Here is an 18,848-nt window from a genome sequence, read left to right as displayed (position 1 = left end):
GACACGGCCGGTGTAATACCTCTCCGTGACATACGTCACTCGGAGAGGTAAAAATTGCTATAATGGTTTCAACAAACTTTTTTACCTCTCCGTGTGACGTAGTCCAGGAGAGGTTCTGTAACGGCCGTGTCTGTCTGTGTGTGTGTCTGCCTGTCCGTTGTTACACCCACGTGACCGCGTTCGCAGTTTGCGAATCGGAGCAAACGTGTTCGCCATTTCCGAACTGCTTTCACAGTCACGGAAATGGCTCCTCTACTTGAGTTCTCACACCACTATCTTCTGGTCTTTGTCCATCCCACACGGACACCAGTCCGTACATACTGACTTCTAATCACCACCATCATCTGTTCTTTGTCAATCCCACATTGACACCATTCTGCACTTACACTGGCTTCTAACACCACCATCCACTGGTCTTCCGTCTATTCCACATAGACACCAATCTGTATCATTGGCTTCTACTCCATTATCATCGTTTGGTTTTAGGATAAACGCGGCGATCAGCTAAGGTTACGAGAAACGTCTAGCCTCCCTAAGGTGGGATCGCCACCAAAGGTTTTCGCAATTGCGCTTTTTCCTTACCATTATAATGGAAACGAATCGTATATATACCCCAAAATTTGAAGAAAGCGGGCAAGAGGGGTACCCTTCACTTTAAACGTCAATATTAGCCAAGTTTGAGATGATAATAGGTATAACTTTATTTTAAACGATTTGACTATTATTAAGAAAATCCCGTCAGGGATTTTCTATTTATACTCAATCCGAAATCGTAATGTTAAACTCTATGGAGCTTAACATTATGAGGTGGAAACATTTTCGCGACCAAGGGGGTACACTTTTTTCACAGCGTAACTTTACAGCACTAGCAAAGGCTGAAAAGGTATAGTATCTCATTTCTCGTAGTGTAAGGTTAACTTGGCCTTTTTGTATAGGTTTTAAAAATAAATATTTTAAACCACGCGCTAGCTCACGCGCCAGCACGCGCTGCATTTCAATTAAAGTTTCAATTCAAATCTCGCGCTTAATTTCACCATTTTGATTCTCTAATTAAGTTCACGTGATTTTTTTAAAACTCTTTGGGCCTAATTTTTGTCTTTGTAAGCCTAACGTTATTATTATTATTGTTGTTGAGGAGGGTACGCGCCCTAGCACCGATGCCGAAGGCATATTGTGCATCCTCGTAATCAGGCCTTGAATAGGCCTGTAGCTGCAGCGTAGCGAAGAATTCGCTCCACCGTGAGAGAGGAGACCCTCGAGGGTTCCAGGGTGTGTGAATCAAAATATTCTAATCTAAGCGAGGCGAAGTAGTCGCACTCGCAAAGTACGTGAGCGGATGTTTCTTCCTTCTCCTGACACGACCTACAGAGAGGGTCGTCGGCAAAACCCATCAGATGGAGGTGCCTATTAAGCCGACAATGCCCGGTCAAAAGACCGGTGGCCAGCCTAATATCCCATCTGCCGAGCGAAATTAAGTCCCTAGCACGACACCTGCAGGGACCATCGACAAACAGCTTTGTCTGTCTCTGGCCCTCCATGCTGTGCCAGAGCTGGTTTTGTATGACAGTCAACCTGTCATGCAGACACCGTTTGACGTGCCTGTAGGGGATGGGGACGGCCGGCTCCGGCCCCAAGAGCTTGGCCTCCGCACCCCTTTTCGCAAATCTATCGGCTTGCTCATTGCCATAATATCCGCTATGCCCTGGCACCCAGTACAGCAGAACCCTGTTGCAGGATGCCAGTCGCGCTAGCAGGTCGAGGCAGCTACGCACCAGTTGAGAAGTAATCTGACACTGGTTCAGAGCGTTCAGGGCAGCCTGACTGTCAGAATAAATTCTCACAGTCCGTCCGGTATACCCTTTGTTAATACAGTAATCTGCGCAGTAACAGATCGCGGCAATTTCAGCCTGGAACACACTGGCAAAGGTGCCCAGGCAAGCAGAAAAGCCGACCCTTGTGGTTTGACAGTAATAGCCGGCGCCAGCGCCGGAATCAGTCTTAGAGCCATCGGTGAACCAAATGGTTTCACCCCCAGTGCCAAGAGGCAGCAGGTTAGTCCACTCTGCCCGACTGGGGAAGTGGATGCTGAATGGCTTAGTGAAATCAAAACTGGTAACGGTTTTGTCAGAGCACATCGTAAGCGACGGCTCAAGTGCGGCGTACTCCCGAAAGAGCTTCGTATGGCTGTAATCCCAAAGTCTTGGAACCCAACAGCCACTAATGTTGAGCCTGTAGGCTCCCATGACAGCCTCCTCCTCAATGAAGAGATGAAGAGGAAGCATGTCAAGGAGCACCTCCAGGGAAGCAGTTGGGGTCGATCTCATGGCCCCCGTAACACCAATGCAGGCAAGCCTTTGAAGCTTGCGCAGGGCAGCTTGCACCGTCTTAAGCCGGACCCTTGTCCACCAGACAAGTGCCCCGTAAGATAGTATGGGTCTGATGATCCCAGTATAGAGCCAGTGTACAGCCTTGGGGTTGAGGCCCCAAGTCTGGCCGACAGAGCTCCTGGTCCTCCAGAAGAGCATCTTGGCCTTCTTAATGCACCGATCAAGATGCGGCTTCCAGGTGAGTCTACAATCGAAAGTCACCCCCAGGTATTTCACCTCGGAGGACTTTGTCAGGACCTGGCCAAAGAAAGAGATATCATTGAACAGATCCTTGGTATTCTTCCTCGTAAAAGGAACAAGGACAGTTTTATCAGGATTAACGGTGAGGTTAACCGCCTGACACCATTGCTCCACGCTAGAGAGAGCAGATCTCATAAGCGCGGTGACAGTGTCCGGGAACTTCCCCGTAAAGACTATCGCTACATCGTCCGCATACCCGAAGCAGCAACAGCCCCCAGCATCCCCGAGCCTCCCCAGGAGTTCGTCCACCACCAGGCACCACAACAGGGGGGAGAGCACTCCACCCTGAGGACAGCCCCTGCTGGTAGTCACCCCTAGAGAGTCCCCAAGGAGGGACGCCGACACCTCGCGGTCGGTAAGCATGGACTTGATCCAGCGGCCAAGAGTGGCGCTGATGCCAAATCTCTCAACAGCTTCAGTAATAACCGAGCTAGAGACCTTGTCAAAGGCCCCCTCGATATCGAGGAAGACAGCCAGTGAAATTTCCTGAAACTCGAATGCCCTATCCAGGCAATTCGTAAGGCCGTGAAGGGCCGTCTCAGTGGATTTGCCTTTTTGGTAGGCAAATTGTGAAGAAGAGAGAGGAGTTACCGAAAGTACCTCGTCTCTGATGTACCTGTCCACCAACTTCTCCAGAATTTTGAGGAAGAAGGAGGTCAGGCATATGGGTCTAAATGCTTTCGCCTCGAGATAGGAAGCCTTCCCGGGCTTGGGAATAAAGATGACCCTAGAGCGTTTCCAGTCACGAGGTATGTGACCGAGAGCAATGCAAAGTCTGTAGATCTTGCATAGCGGAGAGGCGATGTGGTCTAAGCCCTCCTGCAAAAGCAGAGGGAAGACCCCATCGGGTCCCGGAGACTTGTAGGGCTCAAAACAGTTGACAGCCCACCGAAGCTTGGGAATCGTGACAACCTGTCTGGCTACAAGCCAGTCTTCCCTCTTAGCCCTGTGCAGGACAGGGTAGAGAGAGTCAGGGTTTGTTGGATTGATAAAAGTAGAATCAGGAAAATGGACCTCCAGCATGTGCTTGAGAGTCTCAGCCCCAGATTTAGTGTACACACCCTCCCGTAGCTTAATAGCATTAAGTCGATGTGTGCTGTCGTGCGCTAGAATCTTCATGACCCTAGCCGTGGCAGGGACATTAGAGATTTGCTCACAGAAGGTCCGCCAGGAGTCCTTCTTAGCAGCTCTAATGGCCCTGTTGTAGGTGTTAAGGGACTGCCTGTATCCAGCCCAGTCACCCGTGCGCTTGGCTTTGTTAAAGAGCCTGCGCGTGTATTTACGAAGCCGGCTGAGATCCGCGTTCCACCAAGGGACAAGCCTCGAGCGGTTGACGGTCTTAAGTGGGCAGTTCCGGTGGAACGACTCCATGATGGAGCACTGTAAATCACCAGCAGCCCGATCAAGATCCTTAGGTGAGGTAAGTTTAAGAGTGTGACCCCCTCCGTAGCGTAGGATTAGGTCTTCCCTATAGCCGGCCCAATTAGTCCGTTTTGGGTTGCGTATCTCCTTCCCCGCCGGGACAGAAGTAATCGCGACAGTAAAGCAGATGTGCCTATGATCCGACAGAGACGATTCATTTGACACATGCCAGTTAGACACGGAAGACACGAGGTTTTCCGTGGCTAGCGTGAGGTCAATGACCTCCCTTCTATTAGAAGTAACAAAAGTAGGTTCATTGTTTTGATTAAGAATATAGAGTTTACAACCAACTAAATATTCTAGTAAATCATCACCTCTCTTGTTGCAGTCAGAGCTGCCCCACGTGATGTGATGAGCATTGGCATCGCAGCCAATGATTAGTTTGTCCCCTCTCTTTTCACATTGATTGACCAAATTGATCAACTCAATTGTCGGGAGAGAGTCCGCGTCGTGGGCAAAGTATGCGGAGGCAGCCGTGATAGTCAACTTGGCATGCCCAGTGGCCAGGACTAGATTCACGGCCGCCGTGTCCTGGGACGTGTACAGCGGTAGAGAGATACAACAAAGATCCCTCCGAACCAAAATACACGCCCTAGGTCGAGCAGCAGTTTGGTCATAAAATAGTGACCCCGCCGCGTCAAGACCGAGGATTTTGCCATGGCAAATCCACGGTTCTTGTATGAGGGCCAGATCAAGACCCTCTATAGCAAACCTCCTGCAGAGTACCGCAGAGGCCGCCTTACTATGGTGCAAATTGATTTGAATTGCACGTAGCGTCCCCATGGTCCCTAAGAGAGGGGTTCAGAAGGGACCTAGCTACACCTCATCGGTCCCGAGAGGGCTAATGGCACCTCCCCCCCGACAGGCGAGCTCCCAGTCCCAAGATCCTCCCCCTCACCAGGACCACTAGAACGCTCATCGGCTGAACCCCGAAGGGTCCCATCCGATTCTTCCAGTAGGGTGGACTCATCCATGGAAGAACAGACTTCCGAATGAGCCACCCCCCCCCTCCCCCTCTGTGCCTAGAGCGACACCAGAGAGCTCCTCCGCGAGATCCCCCATCTCGCTAGTCCCACCCCCCGCCGCAGACTCGGCTACAGTGGTTTAAGTGGTTTCCGTGTTCTGAAGGAGTTTGAAGGAACCCTTGTCCACTCCAGTATAGCCCGCGAAACCAGCATTCTTAATGGCTTCCAATGAGGAGCCATCAATGAGCAGTACCCAGTACCGTACGGCCCTGTCCACGTACGTCCGGATACATTTCCAGCGTTCAGTGGCAAAACCTGCATTAAGGGCCTTTAGGCGCCGAAACAGCACCGCCGGCTCCTTGGTGATCTGGTCCTTGGTGCGGAACATTACCTTAAACGGCTTAGGGAGTTCGCTAGCTCTCATAACTGAGAGCACCGCATCCCCCACCACCGAGTAGGCTAAGTTGTCCTTCAACCATTGCCCAGTGAACGAATCCTCACAGGAGTATACTAGGGCCCCGGTCGTCAGGCTAAAGTTCGCAAGGCGCGGTAGAGGGCTCCCCGAAGGTATCCCATCCAGCGCCCCTAGAATCGCCTTCTGAATTGGGCCCACGTCTTCCTCCGTGATGACCGCCGTCGGATAGCCTTTTTTGACAATGGCCATCTTTTCTGAGCTGGCGGCGTCGCTATAGGACTTAGCCTTTTTCGACGCCGCCTGCGAGGTACTTGGTGAGGGAGTCGAGCCCTCCGCTCTGGGTCTCTTCATTGGGTTGTCACGAGCCATCGCACCCCCAGCGGGGGTGGAGACCGTTTCAGACCCCGATTTGACCTTTTGTCGAGCAATCCGTCGTTTGAGACGACGACGCACGGTACTTTTGGAGGGCTTGCCAGACACACGCACCGATAAATCGGCACGAGTATCGCTGGATACAAGCCCTTGTAGAGTGGTATCAGTGTGGGTTCTGCCTTGAGCAGACCCCTGCACCGTAGGTTTGGTAGTGTTAGAATTGTTTTTATCAGATTTATCCATGGGAATCCCACGAGTAAGGGAGCAAGTAAGAGGTCACCACCCGGTAGTCCCCCACCCGGGTGGAAGGCTAGATACAACGGGGTGTCGCCCGGTGCCCCGACGGGATCGTTAGCGATACCGTAGTTTTACTTCCCCAGTACCATGCAGCCCTCGGCACGATGCCTCAACACCTTGGCTTGGGAAGGGCGCGTATCCGCTTAGCCCACACAACGTAGTGGTTAACCAGCTCTCACCACCGAGGAGGTGTGATACTCCGCATCGATGAGGACCCAAGCTAGCGTGTGTGAAGTTAAAAACGCGAGCGGGAAGCCAAAGCAAGGGGGGGGAAAGATGCACCCCATCTAGCTTGCGTCCCCAACTTCGAGAGCCAAGCCTAACGTTAAATGATCACAAAGAAATAGTTGGAGAATTTTTATAATTTTCACATGGTTTCAACGAATATTTAGCATAGTGTGTTTTTATACAGTGCATTGTATTATCCGACCATTCCAATTTCCGAATGCAAGTTACGATTTAGTGAAATACTATATAATTAGTCTTAAAAAATTGGACGAATGACTTTCACTATTCCAGAACTAATTTATTCCCAAATAACGTTTCTCCCCAAAAAGGGACAGATATTATACAAAAACGAGTTTTGCTTCGCAGTCCTTGAAAAACTGCATTTATACACAATCCGCGGCACTTTTTCAAACCCACAAAGGGCCAGAAATTAGAAATTATTTTATGTATTGCAATTTGAAATTAAGTTTAATCGATATGAGAAATTTGGTTTTAATTGCGTAGTTCAAACATTTGTTATGATTAGAAATTTTACAACAAAAACGGGTATAAATGCGGCGTTTCGGAACAAAGAGCTAAATCAAGGACTATTATGACTCGAGTTCGAATTGAAGTTTAAAACTTATACAAGATGTAACAACACACATATGAACACCTTTTCTGAATGTATGATAAATGTCTGAAATACGACACTGCTTTTAAAACCACAAATCAGAATGAGGGACCTCATTTTAGGAGTAGTAAAGCGACATTTTACTCGAAATAAGTGTTCTTATCTCTTCCACCCTGAAAAACTAAAATGTTAAAAGCTCATTTTCTATTTTTTCTCTCTAATTATTTGACAGGGATAAGTTTTTAGGGGAACAGATTCTATATAATTTCATACGTGAAAATCTAAGCTCCCTTTATCTCGAAACGCGGCATTTATACCCGTGTTTGTAGTAAAATTTCTAATCATAACAAATGTTTGAACTACGCAATTAAAACCAAATTTCTCATATCGATTAAACTTAATTTCAAATTGCAATACATAAAATAATTTCTAATTTCTGGCCCTTTGTGGGTTTGAAAAAGTGCCGCGGATTGTGTATAAATGCAGTTTTTTAAGGACTGCGAAGCAAAACTCGTTTTTGTATAATTAATGTTAATAATTGAAGATTAAAATAATTAAAAATAATTATATTGTAACCCTCCGTAGAATAATTTAACTAAGGGAGGAAGACTCCCGAGGGCCATAAAAAGAATTAAAGACAACTTACTTTAATAATCCAAAATAAGAAGACAATTCTTCTTTAGTTTATTAACGAAAACAACTAAGGGATAATGATCCCGTAACCCAACTTGGTTAATACAAAATAACTCCGTATCAATGTTACAAAGGGAGAGAACTAGTCTCTTCAACCTTCAACAGTAGTACTGATAACACAACTGATAACATATTCTATATTACAACTGTGGAAGGGGGAGTGGCTTGTAACATGGAGGCTAGATGCCCTGCCAGAACCAAGGAGTGGAAGCTCCAAAGATTCTGGCAGCCATGTTACATCCCCCCCTCTTTAGGAACTTGTTTATAATACAAAAATATAGAATAGAAAACAATTTTTTTTTTCAGTCTAGGGTTACTCCGAGGAACCCTTATTCATTAGCAGGGGTATAGGAAATGATTTTATCTTCATTGGTGATGAATGAGTTTCTGTTCAATCTTGATACTCGAAGGGCCTCCCTTTTACCGTGATATTAGGCTCTCCTTCCGGAGGATCAAAGTATGTGGGTAGTGGACGTCCTCCTTCGGTCATCTAACATTAGATATATTAGTAATTTCTTTTCGTTGCTTGGGAAATAAATTCCCAAGGGAAAACAGAGATTGGTTCTCGGGTAAAACAGAAATATTCCCTTTTTAGGTTCTTAATGTTATTATTGTTAAGGTAAACTTGAACCTCATAAGGGGACCTTAACCTTTTTTCATCAGGAGGTCGATAATAAATATCTACTTCATTACCTCCGGGCTGAACCGTCGCCCTCTTACACACCTCTCGGCGCCATCCCAATTTAAACGGTTCTAAATAAATGTCGGGTAATGTAGCCCTATTTAGACGAGGAGTTCTCATTGAATCCGACAACGTGGTAGATGAACTGTCTGACGCACGCTGTGATTGGGATTTCGATTGAGGTATCTGTTCAGGGGTTGATATTTCCTCCGAAGGAGTAGAATTCGGTTCAGGAGGTACTATTTCCTCCGAAAAACCAGAAGAGGGAGAATGCTGTAACGCCGGTTCCATGACTGATTGTTCAGAAGACGTTGATTTGTCTTCCGGTGTTCGAATTTCTTCTGAAAAACTGGACGTTGACTTATGTGGCTCTGGTTCCTCGACTGATTCTTGATCAGACGGGGAAGCCTCCCCTGCCGCAGAAGGCGGACTATCGTTTGAGGGATGATCGAGCTGAAAAGCCCTCATATCATGATAGGTAAAAAGGAGGAGAGGAGGGTCTTCAAAAAGGGCCATGCCCGGTTCACTATCAGAATCTGTAGGTTGATGTGAATCATCTTGAACTGCACTAGGGATCGGTTGATCCCCTGCTTGATCTTCTACTGTACTTGATGTCGAGGCTTGAGGGACATCGGGAATACCAGGAAAAATCGGTTGATTGGTTTCCTGACCGTCCTGAGGTGACGGAGACGTAGAAGATGATGATTCAGATGACGTGGCTGAGGAAGTCTCTGCAGAAGGGTGGTCCGCGGTACCACCGTTCATTGAGGGACTAGACTCGGGATCATCTGCAACGTTTGATTGAGAAGAGGGGGCATTGCCGGCGTTATCGAAGACAGCTACGTTAGTCCAGTAGAGCTTCAAATGCTCTAAGTTAACTTTCCCTATATTTTGCCCTGAGTTAGCGTCTTCTAACTCGTAGACAACGGGAGAATGTTTTGCTATGATTTTAAAGGGACCTGCCCATTTAGGACTAAGCTTTTTCATAAGCTGACCAGTCGTACTAGATAAAGGATGTGTTTCCATCCATACTAGGTGTTGTGTATGTGGGTAATAATAATAGGGATGCTATTTTATTACTAATTAACAACTTATTTATTACGAGTTACAAATTAAAGGGTTACAATATTTTACAACCTGATACCTACGGCATCCTAGAGCGAAGTGCCCCAAACGTCCCCTGGCTATTCCCAGCTATTGGTCTGCCTAGTGGCGCCATCTATATATGGTGTACATATATAACAAATATAACAATACCTTCCCCCTTTTTTTTGTTTGTTTTGTGGGAATACATGGGGATTATGAATCTGTAATAGAGTTCATGATTCTGCGTGGCGAAATCTAGCTGGTGGTTTTCTGGTCCGTGCCGGCTGGATACGCTTGCTTGGCGGTGGTGCTTCTGAGGAGTTCGGAATGTTTGAATTGCTGGACGTTTCCGAGGTATGGGTGTTCGCAGGTGGGAGGGAGTCGAGCCTGGGGTTTATTGTAGTGGGCTTCTCTGTTCCCGTTGCGTGACTTGCTTCCTTCGCAGTTTCTTCAGTTAATATCGCTTCATTAGGTGCTGACCTAATTGCTATACGATTCTCCGGTTTACCAACCGGTGTGGGATGTCCTACATTTGCAGGTTCTGCATCATTGTGTACTTCAGGGCCCGTGGTGGTCGTCCAAACGAATCTTCGGTGGGTCTGTTCGGTGGGAGTTTTGGCTGGTTCTTGGGCACCTGGCGCTTTCTGCTGTTCTTCGGGTTGTCTCCTTCTGATTTGGTTTTTGTGCCGCCGGAGCATTCCGAATTCCATGTTTATTTCGTACATTGTCTGACCAAGGTACTTTCCTATACTTCCCTTGAACCATTTATCACCTTGTACAAAATTCCTGACGTATACTGGGTCAGAAACCTTATAGTGGTTCTTTGGTTGGTTGTCTTCCGTGTCTTGCGGATTTTCGTGACTTGTTTGAAGTTTTGGGTTGAAAAGATCCAGTTTTGAATGTATTTGCCTACCCAGCATTAGCTCTGCTGGGGATTTTCCTTCAGGGTTTGGCGTTCTCCGGTAGTTGAGAAGAATCTTTGCTAGTCGTGTCTCAAGAGTGCCAGAGTCGCTAACTTTCTTAAGTGTTTCTTTTACCGTTCTGACCGTTCGTTCGGCCTGGCCGTTGCTAGCGGGATGATACGGTGCTGTACGGAGATGCGTTATCCCGTATTGAGTGATGAAGTTTTGAAAAGAGGAGCTGGTAAAGCATGTTCCGTTATCTGTGACTAATGTGGGCATTATTCCAAATCGAGCAATGTGTTGCCTTAGCGAACGCGTTACGGCCTCTGTTGATGTGGTTGAAGTTATCTCCAGTTCGATCCACTTACTGTAAGCGTCCACGATGACTAGAATGTATTTATTCTCGATTGGGCCGGCGAAATCTGCATGTACCCTCTGCCATGGCTTCTTAGGGTCTGGCCAGGCGTGATAGTTTGTCTTCGGCATGGGCGCCGCGTTCTGACAAGTGTGGCAGGATCTGACTACTCCTTCAATGTGGGCGTCAATTTCTGGCCACCATATCTTGGATCTTGCAGTGTTTTTCATTGCTACTATGCCCTGGTGTGTACTGTGGAGTTCCGCTAGTATTTCCTGTTGGCATGATTTTGGTATTATTAATTTATTACCCCCAAGTAGAATCTCGTGGAAATTTGATAGCTCTGATCTTAGTCGTTGGTAAGGTTGCAGGCTGGCTTTGAGTTTACGTGTAGGCCATCCTCCTTTCATGTGTTTGGAGACGAGTTGTAGATCGGGGTCCTGTCGTGTGGCTTCGACGAGAGCCTTGACGTTTAACGGTCCGCGATCCAAGTCTTGGAGCAGAAGGACATATTCCATGGGCACGGGCGTGTTTGACGCGGGCGTAGGGAGTGGCAAGCGGCTAAGAGCATCTGCGTTGCCGTTCAACGACCCTTTTCGAAATCTTATTTCATAGCTGTAAGCTGAGAGAAATAGCGCCCAGCGCTGAATGCGAGCTGCTGCCATGGGTGGTACTGGTTTGTCTGCACCTAAGAGTGTAACCAACGGTTGATGATCAGTGTGTAGTACGAATTTCTTTCCGTAGAGATAATCTCTGAATTTTGTGATGCCAAAGATTATCGCGAGAGCTTCTTTTTCCAATTGTGAATAGTTTTTTTCAGCCTTGGTGAGGCTACGCGAAGCGAAAGCTACAGGTTGTTCTAAACCATCGTCATTGATATGTGAAATGACGGCCCCGAGGCCGACTGGAGAGGCGTCGGTGGCTAGATGGACGGTTTTCGAAGTGTCGTAGTGCACGAGAAGGTTCGAATTTTGTAGAGAAGCTTTCGCGTCTTGGAAGGCGCGTTTTTGGGGTTCCAGCCACTGCCACGTAACGTTTTTGTGTAATAGTTCGTGAAGCGGTGCTAGTTTAGTTGCATTATTTGGAAGAAATTTTGTGTAATAGTTTAGCAAACCCAGAAAGGAGCGAAGTTGCTCGATGTCCTGTGGTTCTGGTGCTTCCATGATTGCAGTCATTTTACGCGCTTGCGGGTGTAGACCCTCCGCATCTAGGAGATGTCCCAGAAATTCAACTTCGGGTTGTAGAAATCTGCATTTTTCCAATCGTAATTTTAGTCCATTCTCCCGCAAGGTCTGTAATACTGAACGTAAACATTTGAGGTGCTCTTTCTTCGTGCGGCCGCCGATCAGGATGTCATCCTGGAAAGGTGAGACATTAGAATGATGCTGGAGAAGTGTTTCCATATGGCGTTGAAAAATTGCCGACGAAGAGGATATTCCTTGTGGAAGGCGTTTGTATCTGAAGAGTCCTTTCGACGTGTTTATCACAGTGAAATCTTGAGACGAGTCATCCAGCTCCAGCTGGTTGTACGCTTCTTTGAGATCGAGGCGGGTGAAAAATTTACATCCAGCTAATTTCGAGAATATTTATTCCGCTCTTGGGAGTGGGTAAATTTCGGTATCCAAATTGGGATTTACGGTGGTTTTGAAGTCGCCACATATGCGTATGGAACTTTTCTTCGGGATTGGAGGTGCTCCTGTCTCCTGAGGCTCGGTCTTTTGTACCTTTTGGACCGGTACTATTGGTGATGCGTATTGAGAGAAAGCCACTGGTTCGAGTATGCCTACATCGACCATGCGTTGAAGTTCTTCCTCGACATCCTCTTTTAAAGCATAAGGGACTGTTCGTGCCTTGCAATACTTGGGAGTTGCATTAGCCTTCAAGTGGAGGTGTACCTTAACATCCTTTAGCTTTCCTAAACCCGGTGTAAAGAGTTCCGTGTGTTCTTTCAAAATGTTATTTAGGAGGGCGTCGTCCGTACTCGAAGTTACTTGGTTAATACCCGACGTAGTGTAAATTGATGGTAGGATATTGAGCGTTGAATAAAGCCATTTGCGGCCGCATAGATTGGGTCCAGGCCCGTCGACTATGAGTACCGGTAGATGTGCAGTTCTATTCTTGTAGCCAACGGTTACCTTGGTCTGACCCTCGATTCGTAGAATATGGCCAGTGTAAGCCTGAAGCGGCGCATGCTGGAACGGTTCGACTTTGAAATGATGGGTTAATTTATTAAACCAGTCTGTCGTGAGCGTAGCGTGTCCAGAGCCATTGTCTAAATCAAATGGTACTGTTACCCCGTTTACTTGGAGGTTTATTACCTCAGCGGGTGGTATGACATTATCTTCCTTCGTTAAAGTCATGTCCTTTACTTTTGATGTTGTATACAAATGAGTTGTATTCTTCTAAAGAGGTTGAATCGTCATGGACTGGCTGAATGTGATGGCTTGTTTGGTTGGAAGGTGCAGCACGGTGTCGTCTGCTCTTCTGCGCAGTTGGTTTGCTCGCCGTTGCTGTTGCCAAACAGGCCGCCGCCAAGTGTCCTTGTTTTTGACATTTGTGACAGACTTCATTTATGTATGGGCAATCATTTGCTTTGTGCCCTGTTTTGGCACATCTAATGCATTGTGAGTGATGTGGCTTGAACTGACCTGCCTGAAAGTGGCCTTGTTGACTTCCATTCCTTGTATCGGCGGTGGGATGTTTGGCGTTATTCTTTTTCATCTTGTTCTGCGGCCGGTGGTTTACTACAGCATGCACGCGCTCGTTGTTGAAGCTGACAGTACGTTCTCCATCCTCCGCGACTGCTTGAGTGTTTTTAGATGCCGTTTCCATACCTTGGATAGCTTTAAGGGCTGCTTGGAGGTCTAGTTCTGCATTTTTCTCACTTTCCTCGAAGATTTTACTTTGCATGTTTGTGTCGTTCACTCCAAGAACCAATTGTTCCAACAACCTTTCGTCAAGGCTGGTTCCAGCAAATTTGCAGTCCTTAGCAAGCCGTTTGAGCTCGGACATGTAGGTGATGAGTGTTTCCCCCGGTTTACGTTTCCTACTGGAAAACCGGAATCTCCCAACGAATTTGCTTGGAGTGCTGGTAAAATGGGCGTTCAGCTTTGATACAAGCTCTGTGTAAGAGACATCATGTATCTCCGCCGGATATATTAGCGTAGTTAGGAGTGCTAATTCACTTGCTCCTAGAACTGTTATCAGATAATGCGCTTTATTTGTTTAGTTAGAGTTCAACTGCGACTAACTTAGTTAATTAATCTTTATTTGCACGATAAACAGGGTATACATTTCATGCCGTGAAGCCGTCGTTAACTAACTGATTATACAATAAATCCTGGCTATTTATCTACATTATGTTATCACGTGATCTTATCAATTACAGCTCTCGGTACAAAGATCATTTAGATGCTAAGCCTACATTACGTCACATCCTCTCTTTTCTCTTTTTTTTTGTTTTTACAAATTTATTCTTGAAGGAGGTTTGCTTATTCTCCCCGACCTTGTAACACGGGTATTGTTATGTTCTGCACGGCTGGTGTCTGCCACTTTATCGGAATCGTCGGCTTTTCTCTCGCTACCGCCACGTCGTTCTGGTTCCGGTCCTTGCGGAGTAGATTGAGGCTCCTGTTCATCCCTTGGTGCGGACGGACTGTCTCTCCCGATGATGTTTTGCTCGGAAGAGGGTGGCTCCTGGATACTCGTCGCCTCCGTGTTTGATGGCGAGTTGACAGTTGTGGCTTCTTCATGAACGTCAAGATCGGGATTTCTGGCAATGAACCATGGCTGACTAATTCCGGTGGTGTGCGTGTTGACCTGGAATTCGCCGGTTTGTATTTGGTTTGTCCGGTCTGAAATTTGGACTAGGTGATATCTATTCCGGCGAATAACTCCCGTTGATGTCTCAACCATATAAGACCTAGGCTCGTTGGCTTTTCGTAGAACTTTTCCTTCTCGTCGCATGTCTATGATCCAGATTCGATCCCCAGCAGACAGCTCGGGTAACTCACGGACGCCATGGTGTCGATCGTAATTTGTCTTCTGCTTTTCTTGGTTCAGTTGATGGCGTTGTAATACTAGTCGTTTTGATGGGATAGCTGGCTCCAATGATACTGTGCTGGTTGGAAGCGTGGTGCGTAGACGTCGATTCATTAACAGCTCGGCTGGGCTGAACCCGTTATCGATAGGAGTTGCTCTGTAGGCCAAGAGTCCCAAGTGTATGTTTTCCGATTTTTTTAAACGACTTTTTATCGTTTTCACCATGGATTCCACAAAACCGTTACTCTGTGGATACCTCGGGCTGCTTGTGACGGTCTTGAAACCATAGCTTTTGGCGAATTTGGCAAACTCCAGCGTTCTGGTTGCGTTAAACTGGGGTCCATTGTCGCTTCGTACAACCTCCGGGATACCGAACCTCGAAAAGGTTGTTTTAATCGCTTCGATGACCGTCGATGCACGCTGATTCTTCAACTCGGTTAGTTCCGGATACCTTGAATAGTAGTCGACTATGAGTAAATACCATTTTCCTTCGTTGTATAACAAGTCCATTGCGACTATCTGCCATGGCCGATCCGGGATTTGCGAGGAAATAAGCGGCTGGTGTCTGTTCGTTGTTTCCTTTAAGCAATCTTTGCAGCTTTGAACTTTCTCTTCTATGTTGCGTGATAGCCCTGGCCACCAAACCGATTGCTTCGCTCTTTCTCTACACTTGTTTATACCTAAATGGCCCTCGTGAATACGCTCCAGAATTTCGGTTCGCATGGAGTATGGGATCAGTAGACGACTTTCTTTCATTAAGAGGCCCTCTTGAATGGTTATTGTATCCTTGTATGGGTAGTACTCCTGTGCTACCCACGCCACCTTCTTCTTGCTTGGCCATCCATTTTCGCAATAACTTCTTAACGTCTGGCATGACTGGTCTTGGAGTTGGCTGTCCAGAATTTCTGCCAGGCGAGCGTCGGATGTCGGCAGGCTTTGTAACACGAGTTGGACATACGCCGAAATTTCATCAGATAGTTCGTTTTCGTCAAGATCGCTCAACGGGTTTCGTGACAATGTGTCAGCTGTGGTTAGCAGTCGGCCAGGGGTGTATTGAACGTCATACGAATATCTCATTAATCTTATTCGCAGACGCTGTAGTCTGGGAGATAAATCGTCCACCGGTTTCGTTTTCAATATTGAGCATAAAGGTTTGTGGTCCGTTTCCAAGGTGATCTTCAGCCCTAATATGTAGTCTCGGAACCTCTCGCAGGCCCAGGCCAACGCTAGCGCTTCCTTTTCAATTTGAGCGTATCGTCTTTCGGTTGCTGTTAACGTTCTTGAGGCATAAGCAATTACTTGAACTTCGCCGCCTGGTTGGACTTGGCGCAAAACGGCACCTACGCCGAAGGCTGAGGCATCCGCTGACACTGTGGTGGGATAGTTTGGGTCGTAGACTCCCAAAACTGGCTGGCTCGTCAACGTCACCTTCAGATATTCTAACGCCTTGTCCTGGCTTGGGCCCCATGTCCAAGCGTTCTTTTTGCTTAGCAGGCTCGTCAGCGGATGTAGATTTTCTGCCATCTTTGGTAAAAACTTTCCTAAGTAATTAGCCATACCCAGGATTCGTCGTACGTCGGGAACATTGGTCGGTGCGGGCATTTGGACTATAGCCCGAATCTTTTCCGGATCTGGACTGATTCCATCAGGTTCAAGTACGTGCCCCAGGAAGACGACACGAGTAACTCCAAATTGGCATTTCTTTTCATTTAAAGTAATCCCATTGTCTGCCAAACGGTGAAGTACCCTCGTTAAGTTACTGTCGTGTTCTTGTCGGTTTCTGCCCCATACAAGGATGTCGTCTTGATGGCTGACTGCGTTCCTGATTCCTTCTATATATTCACAAATCCGACGCTGAAAGTGCTCCGAAGCTGAATTAAGTCCAAAAGGCAGGCGGTTGAAACAATATCTACCGAATGGTGTTAAAAACGTCGTTAGCGGAATAGAATCTGGATGGAGCGGCACTTGCCAATATCCGGAGTTGCAGTCCAGCTTCGAAAAGATTTTTGCTCCCGATAACTGCCCCAATGTATGGTCGACCGATGGGATTTGATAACGCTCTCGTTCAACGCAGTTATTCAGCTCGGTGAAATCCACGCAAATACGAAGGCTTCCTTCGCGCTTTAGGACGACTACCATTGGTGAACACCACTTCGTGGCTTCTTCTATTTTGCGTATCACCCCCTGGTCGATCATCTTGTCCAACTCCTCCTTGACTTTGTCCATCAACGGTAGGGCAATTCGCCTGGGCGTGGCAATGGAGAAGCCGCTGTTCCTGGCTTTAATTTGATCTTGTACGCCTGAGCCATGCACCCCAAACCCGAAAAGAGACCAGGAAACTCTGCCATGACATCGGTGTGAGAGACTTCCTGGATTTTACTTTCGTCAAGTCGCTGCAGCAAACGTAAATCTTCACTGGCTTTCAGACTCAGCAGAGGGAGCTGCAGTCCTTGGATTATGTATATGTAGTCGCTAATGGTTCTGTCACCCCATTTCATCGTCACTGCCGCCATGCCCCTGCAATTGAGCTGAACTTTGCCAGGCCCAAATAGCCGCCGGTTTGATTGTTCCACCCGCATGTTCCGACCATTGCCTCCGGGATAGCGCTGACATCGGCGCCTGTATCTATTTTGAACGTGATTGGAGATTCATTAACTTTTATGGACACTACCCATTTGTTGCAGGTGGACTGGTCTGTAAGAGCACCCAGAAAAACGTTATGATTGGTTTCGGAAGGTATGACGGTGCCAGGGACTGTTGCGGGCGGAGGATGTCGCGTTGTGTTGACTGGTAGGTCTGACGTTATTTCTCGAGTGAAACGTGCTGGTGCGGAGCGACAAACTCGTGAAAAATGGCCTCGTCGGTCGCAGTTGCGGCACGTCACGTTGCGAGCAGGGCAGTTGATGCGGTTGTGTCGGTCGGATCGTCCACAGTTGCGACAGGGATATGTTGTCCCTGAGGTAGAGGTATCTTCGAATCTTACGCGATCCGGAAGGGTGGCGTTGCGCTGGCTTGCATGCGACGGAACTCTGTTCATCGCGAGCCTGTCGATCTCTGCAACGGAAGGTTGAGCCTGTCCGTTTTGGCTGCGAATGGTCCGTTGTTGGTGGTGGATCTCTTCAGCCTGTCGTACTGTAGCAATAGTCTTCTCTAAGGTTAAGGAATCGTCGAATTGCATCTTCTCGGATAGAGCCTTGTCCAGGATACCTACGACAATTCTATCCCGAAGTAGCTCCTCTTTGAGGGAGCCAAAGTCGCATTTATCAATTTGCGCGCGACATGCAGTGATGAAATCATTAACCGGCTCCCCGACCTGCTGGCAACGCTGATTGAACTTCGCACGTTCGTAGATCACGTATTGCCGAATAACGAAATGGCTGTCGAACTTGGCAAGGACCGGCGCGTATGTCTTGCGGTCGGCGGCGGACAAATTGAAAGACGAGAATAAGTCCTCCGCCGCCTCTCCCATAAGATAAATAAGGGTATTGACCTGTTCCTCTTCGTACTTTGACCCCAGGCCGGACGCGGAACGGAACCGTTGAAAGCGTTGTTTCCATTTCGGCCAGTCGGTAGGATGAGAGAAATCGAACGGGCCCGGAGGGACGATATGAAACGCGGAGGACGCGGCCATCGCGACGGTACGGAGTGAGGGCGGAACGGACTGGGAACGCGGAGCGCTAGTAAAACACTTCTGACACCATGTTTAGTTAGAGTTCAACTGCGACTAACTTAGTTAATTAATCTTTATTTGCACGATAAACAGGGTATACATTTCATGCCGTGAAGCCGTCGTTAACTAACTGATTATACAATAAATCCTGGCTATTTATCTACATTATGTTATCACGTGATCTTATCAATTACAGCTCTCGGTACAAAGATCATTTAGATGATAAGCCTACATTACGTCACATTATTGACTTCGCTTACTGCGGTAACTGCGAAGTATGAAGTAAGCCGTTTCGAGTATTGGTCCCAAGATTCCAAATTGCTATCAAAATAAGGAAGGTGAGCTCCCCTTGCTCTCGGCGTTTCTTCTCGTACTCCGGTTTCGTTCCCAGGCATTTTAAATTTGAAATTTTGCCGTACAGGGTGTTGAGAAACTTCAGAGTGTTGTCGGTGTATTTAAACTAAAGTTCAAAGTTAATTG

At 47.3% G+C, this 18,848-nt stretch overlaps 1 protein-coding gene across 1 annotated transcript; it reads right to left on the bottom strand.

The window, feature by feature from the left end:
• Positions 1-17,198: 17,198 nt before the first annotated feature.
• Positions 17,199-18,600, bottom strand: LOC149621275 (uncharacterized). Its single transcript, XM_089855941.1, has one exon. The coding sequence runs from the start codon at positions 18,327-18,329 to the stop codon at positions 17,199-17,201; it is 1,131 nt and encodes a 376-aa protein (XP_089712067.1). The 5' UTR covers positions 18,330-18,600.
• Between the last annotated feature and the right edge of the window lie 248 nt (positions 18,601-18,848).

The sequence above is a fragment of the Phalangium opilio genome, unplaced genomic scaffold (genome assembly GCF_054372755.1).
Source record: "Phalangium opilio isolate 3A_F unplaced genomic scaffold, DU_Popi_V2 ptg000209l_1, whole genome shotgun sequence".
Lineage (NCBI taxonomy): Eukaryota > Metazoa > Arthropoda > Arachnida > Opiliones > Phalangiidae > Phalangium > Phalangium opilio.
This window is presented reverse-complemented; position numbering and strand designations above follow the sequence as displayed.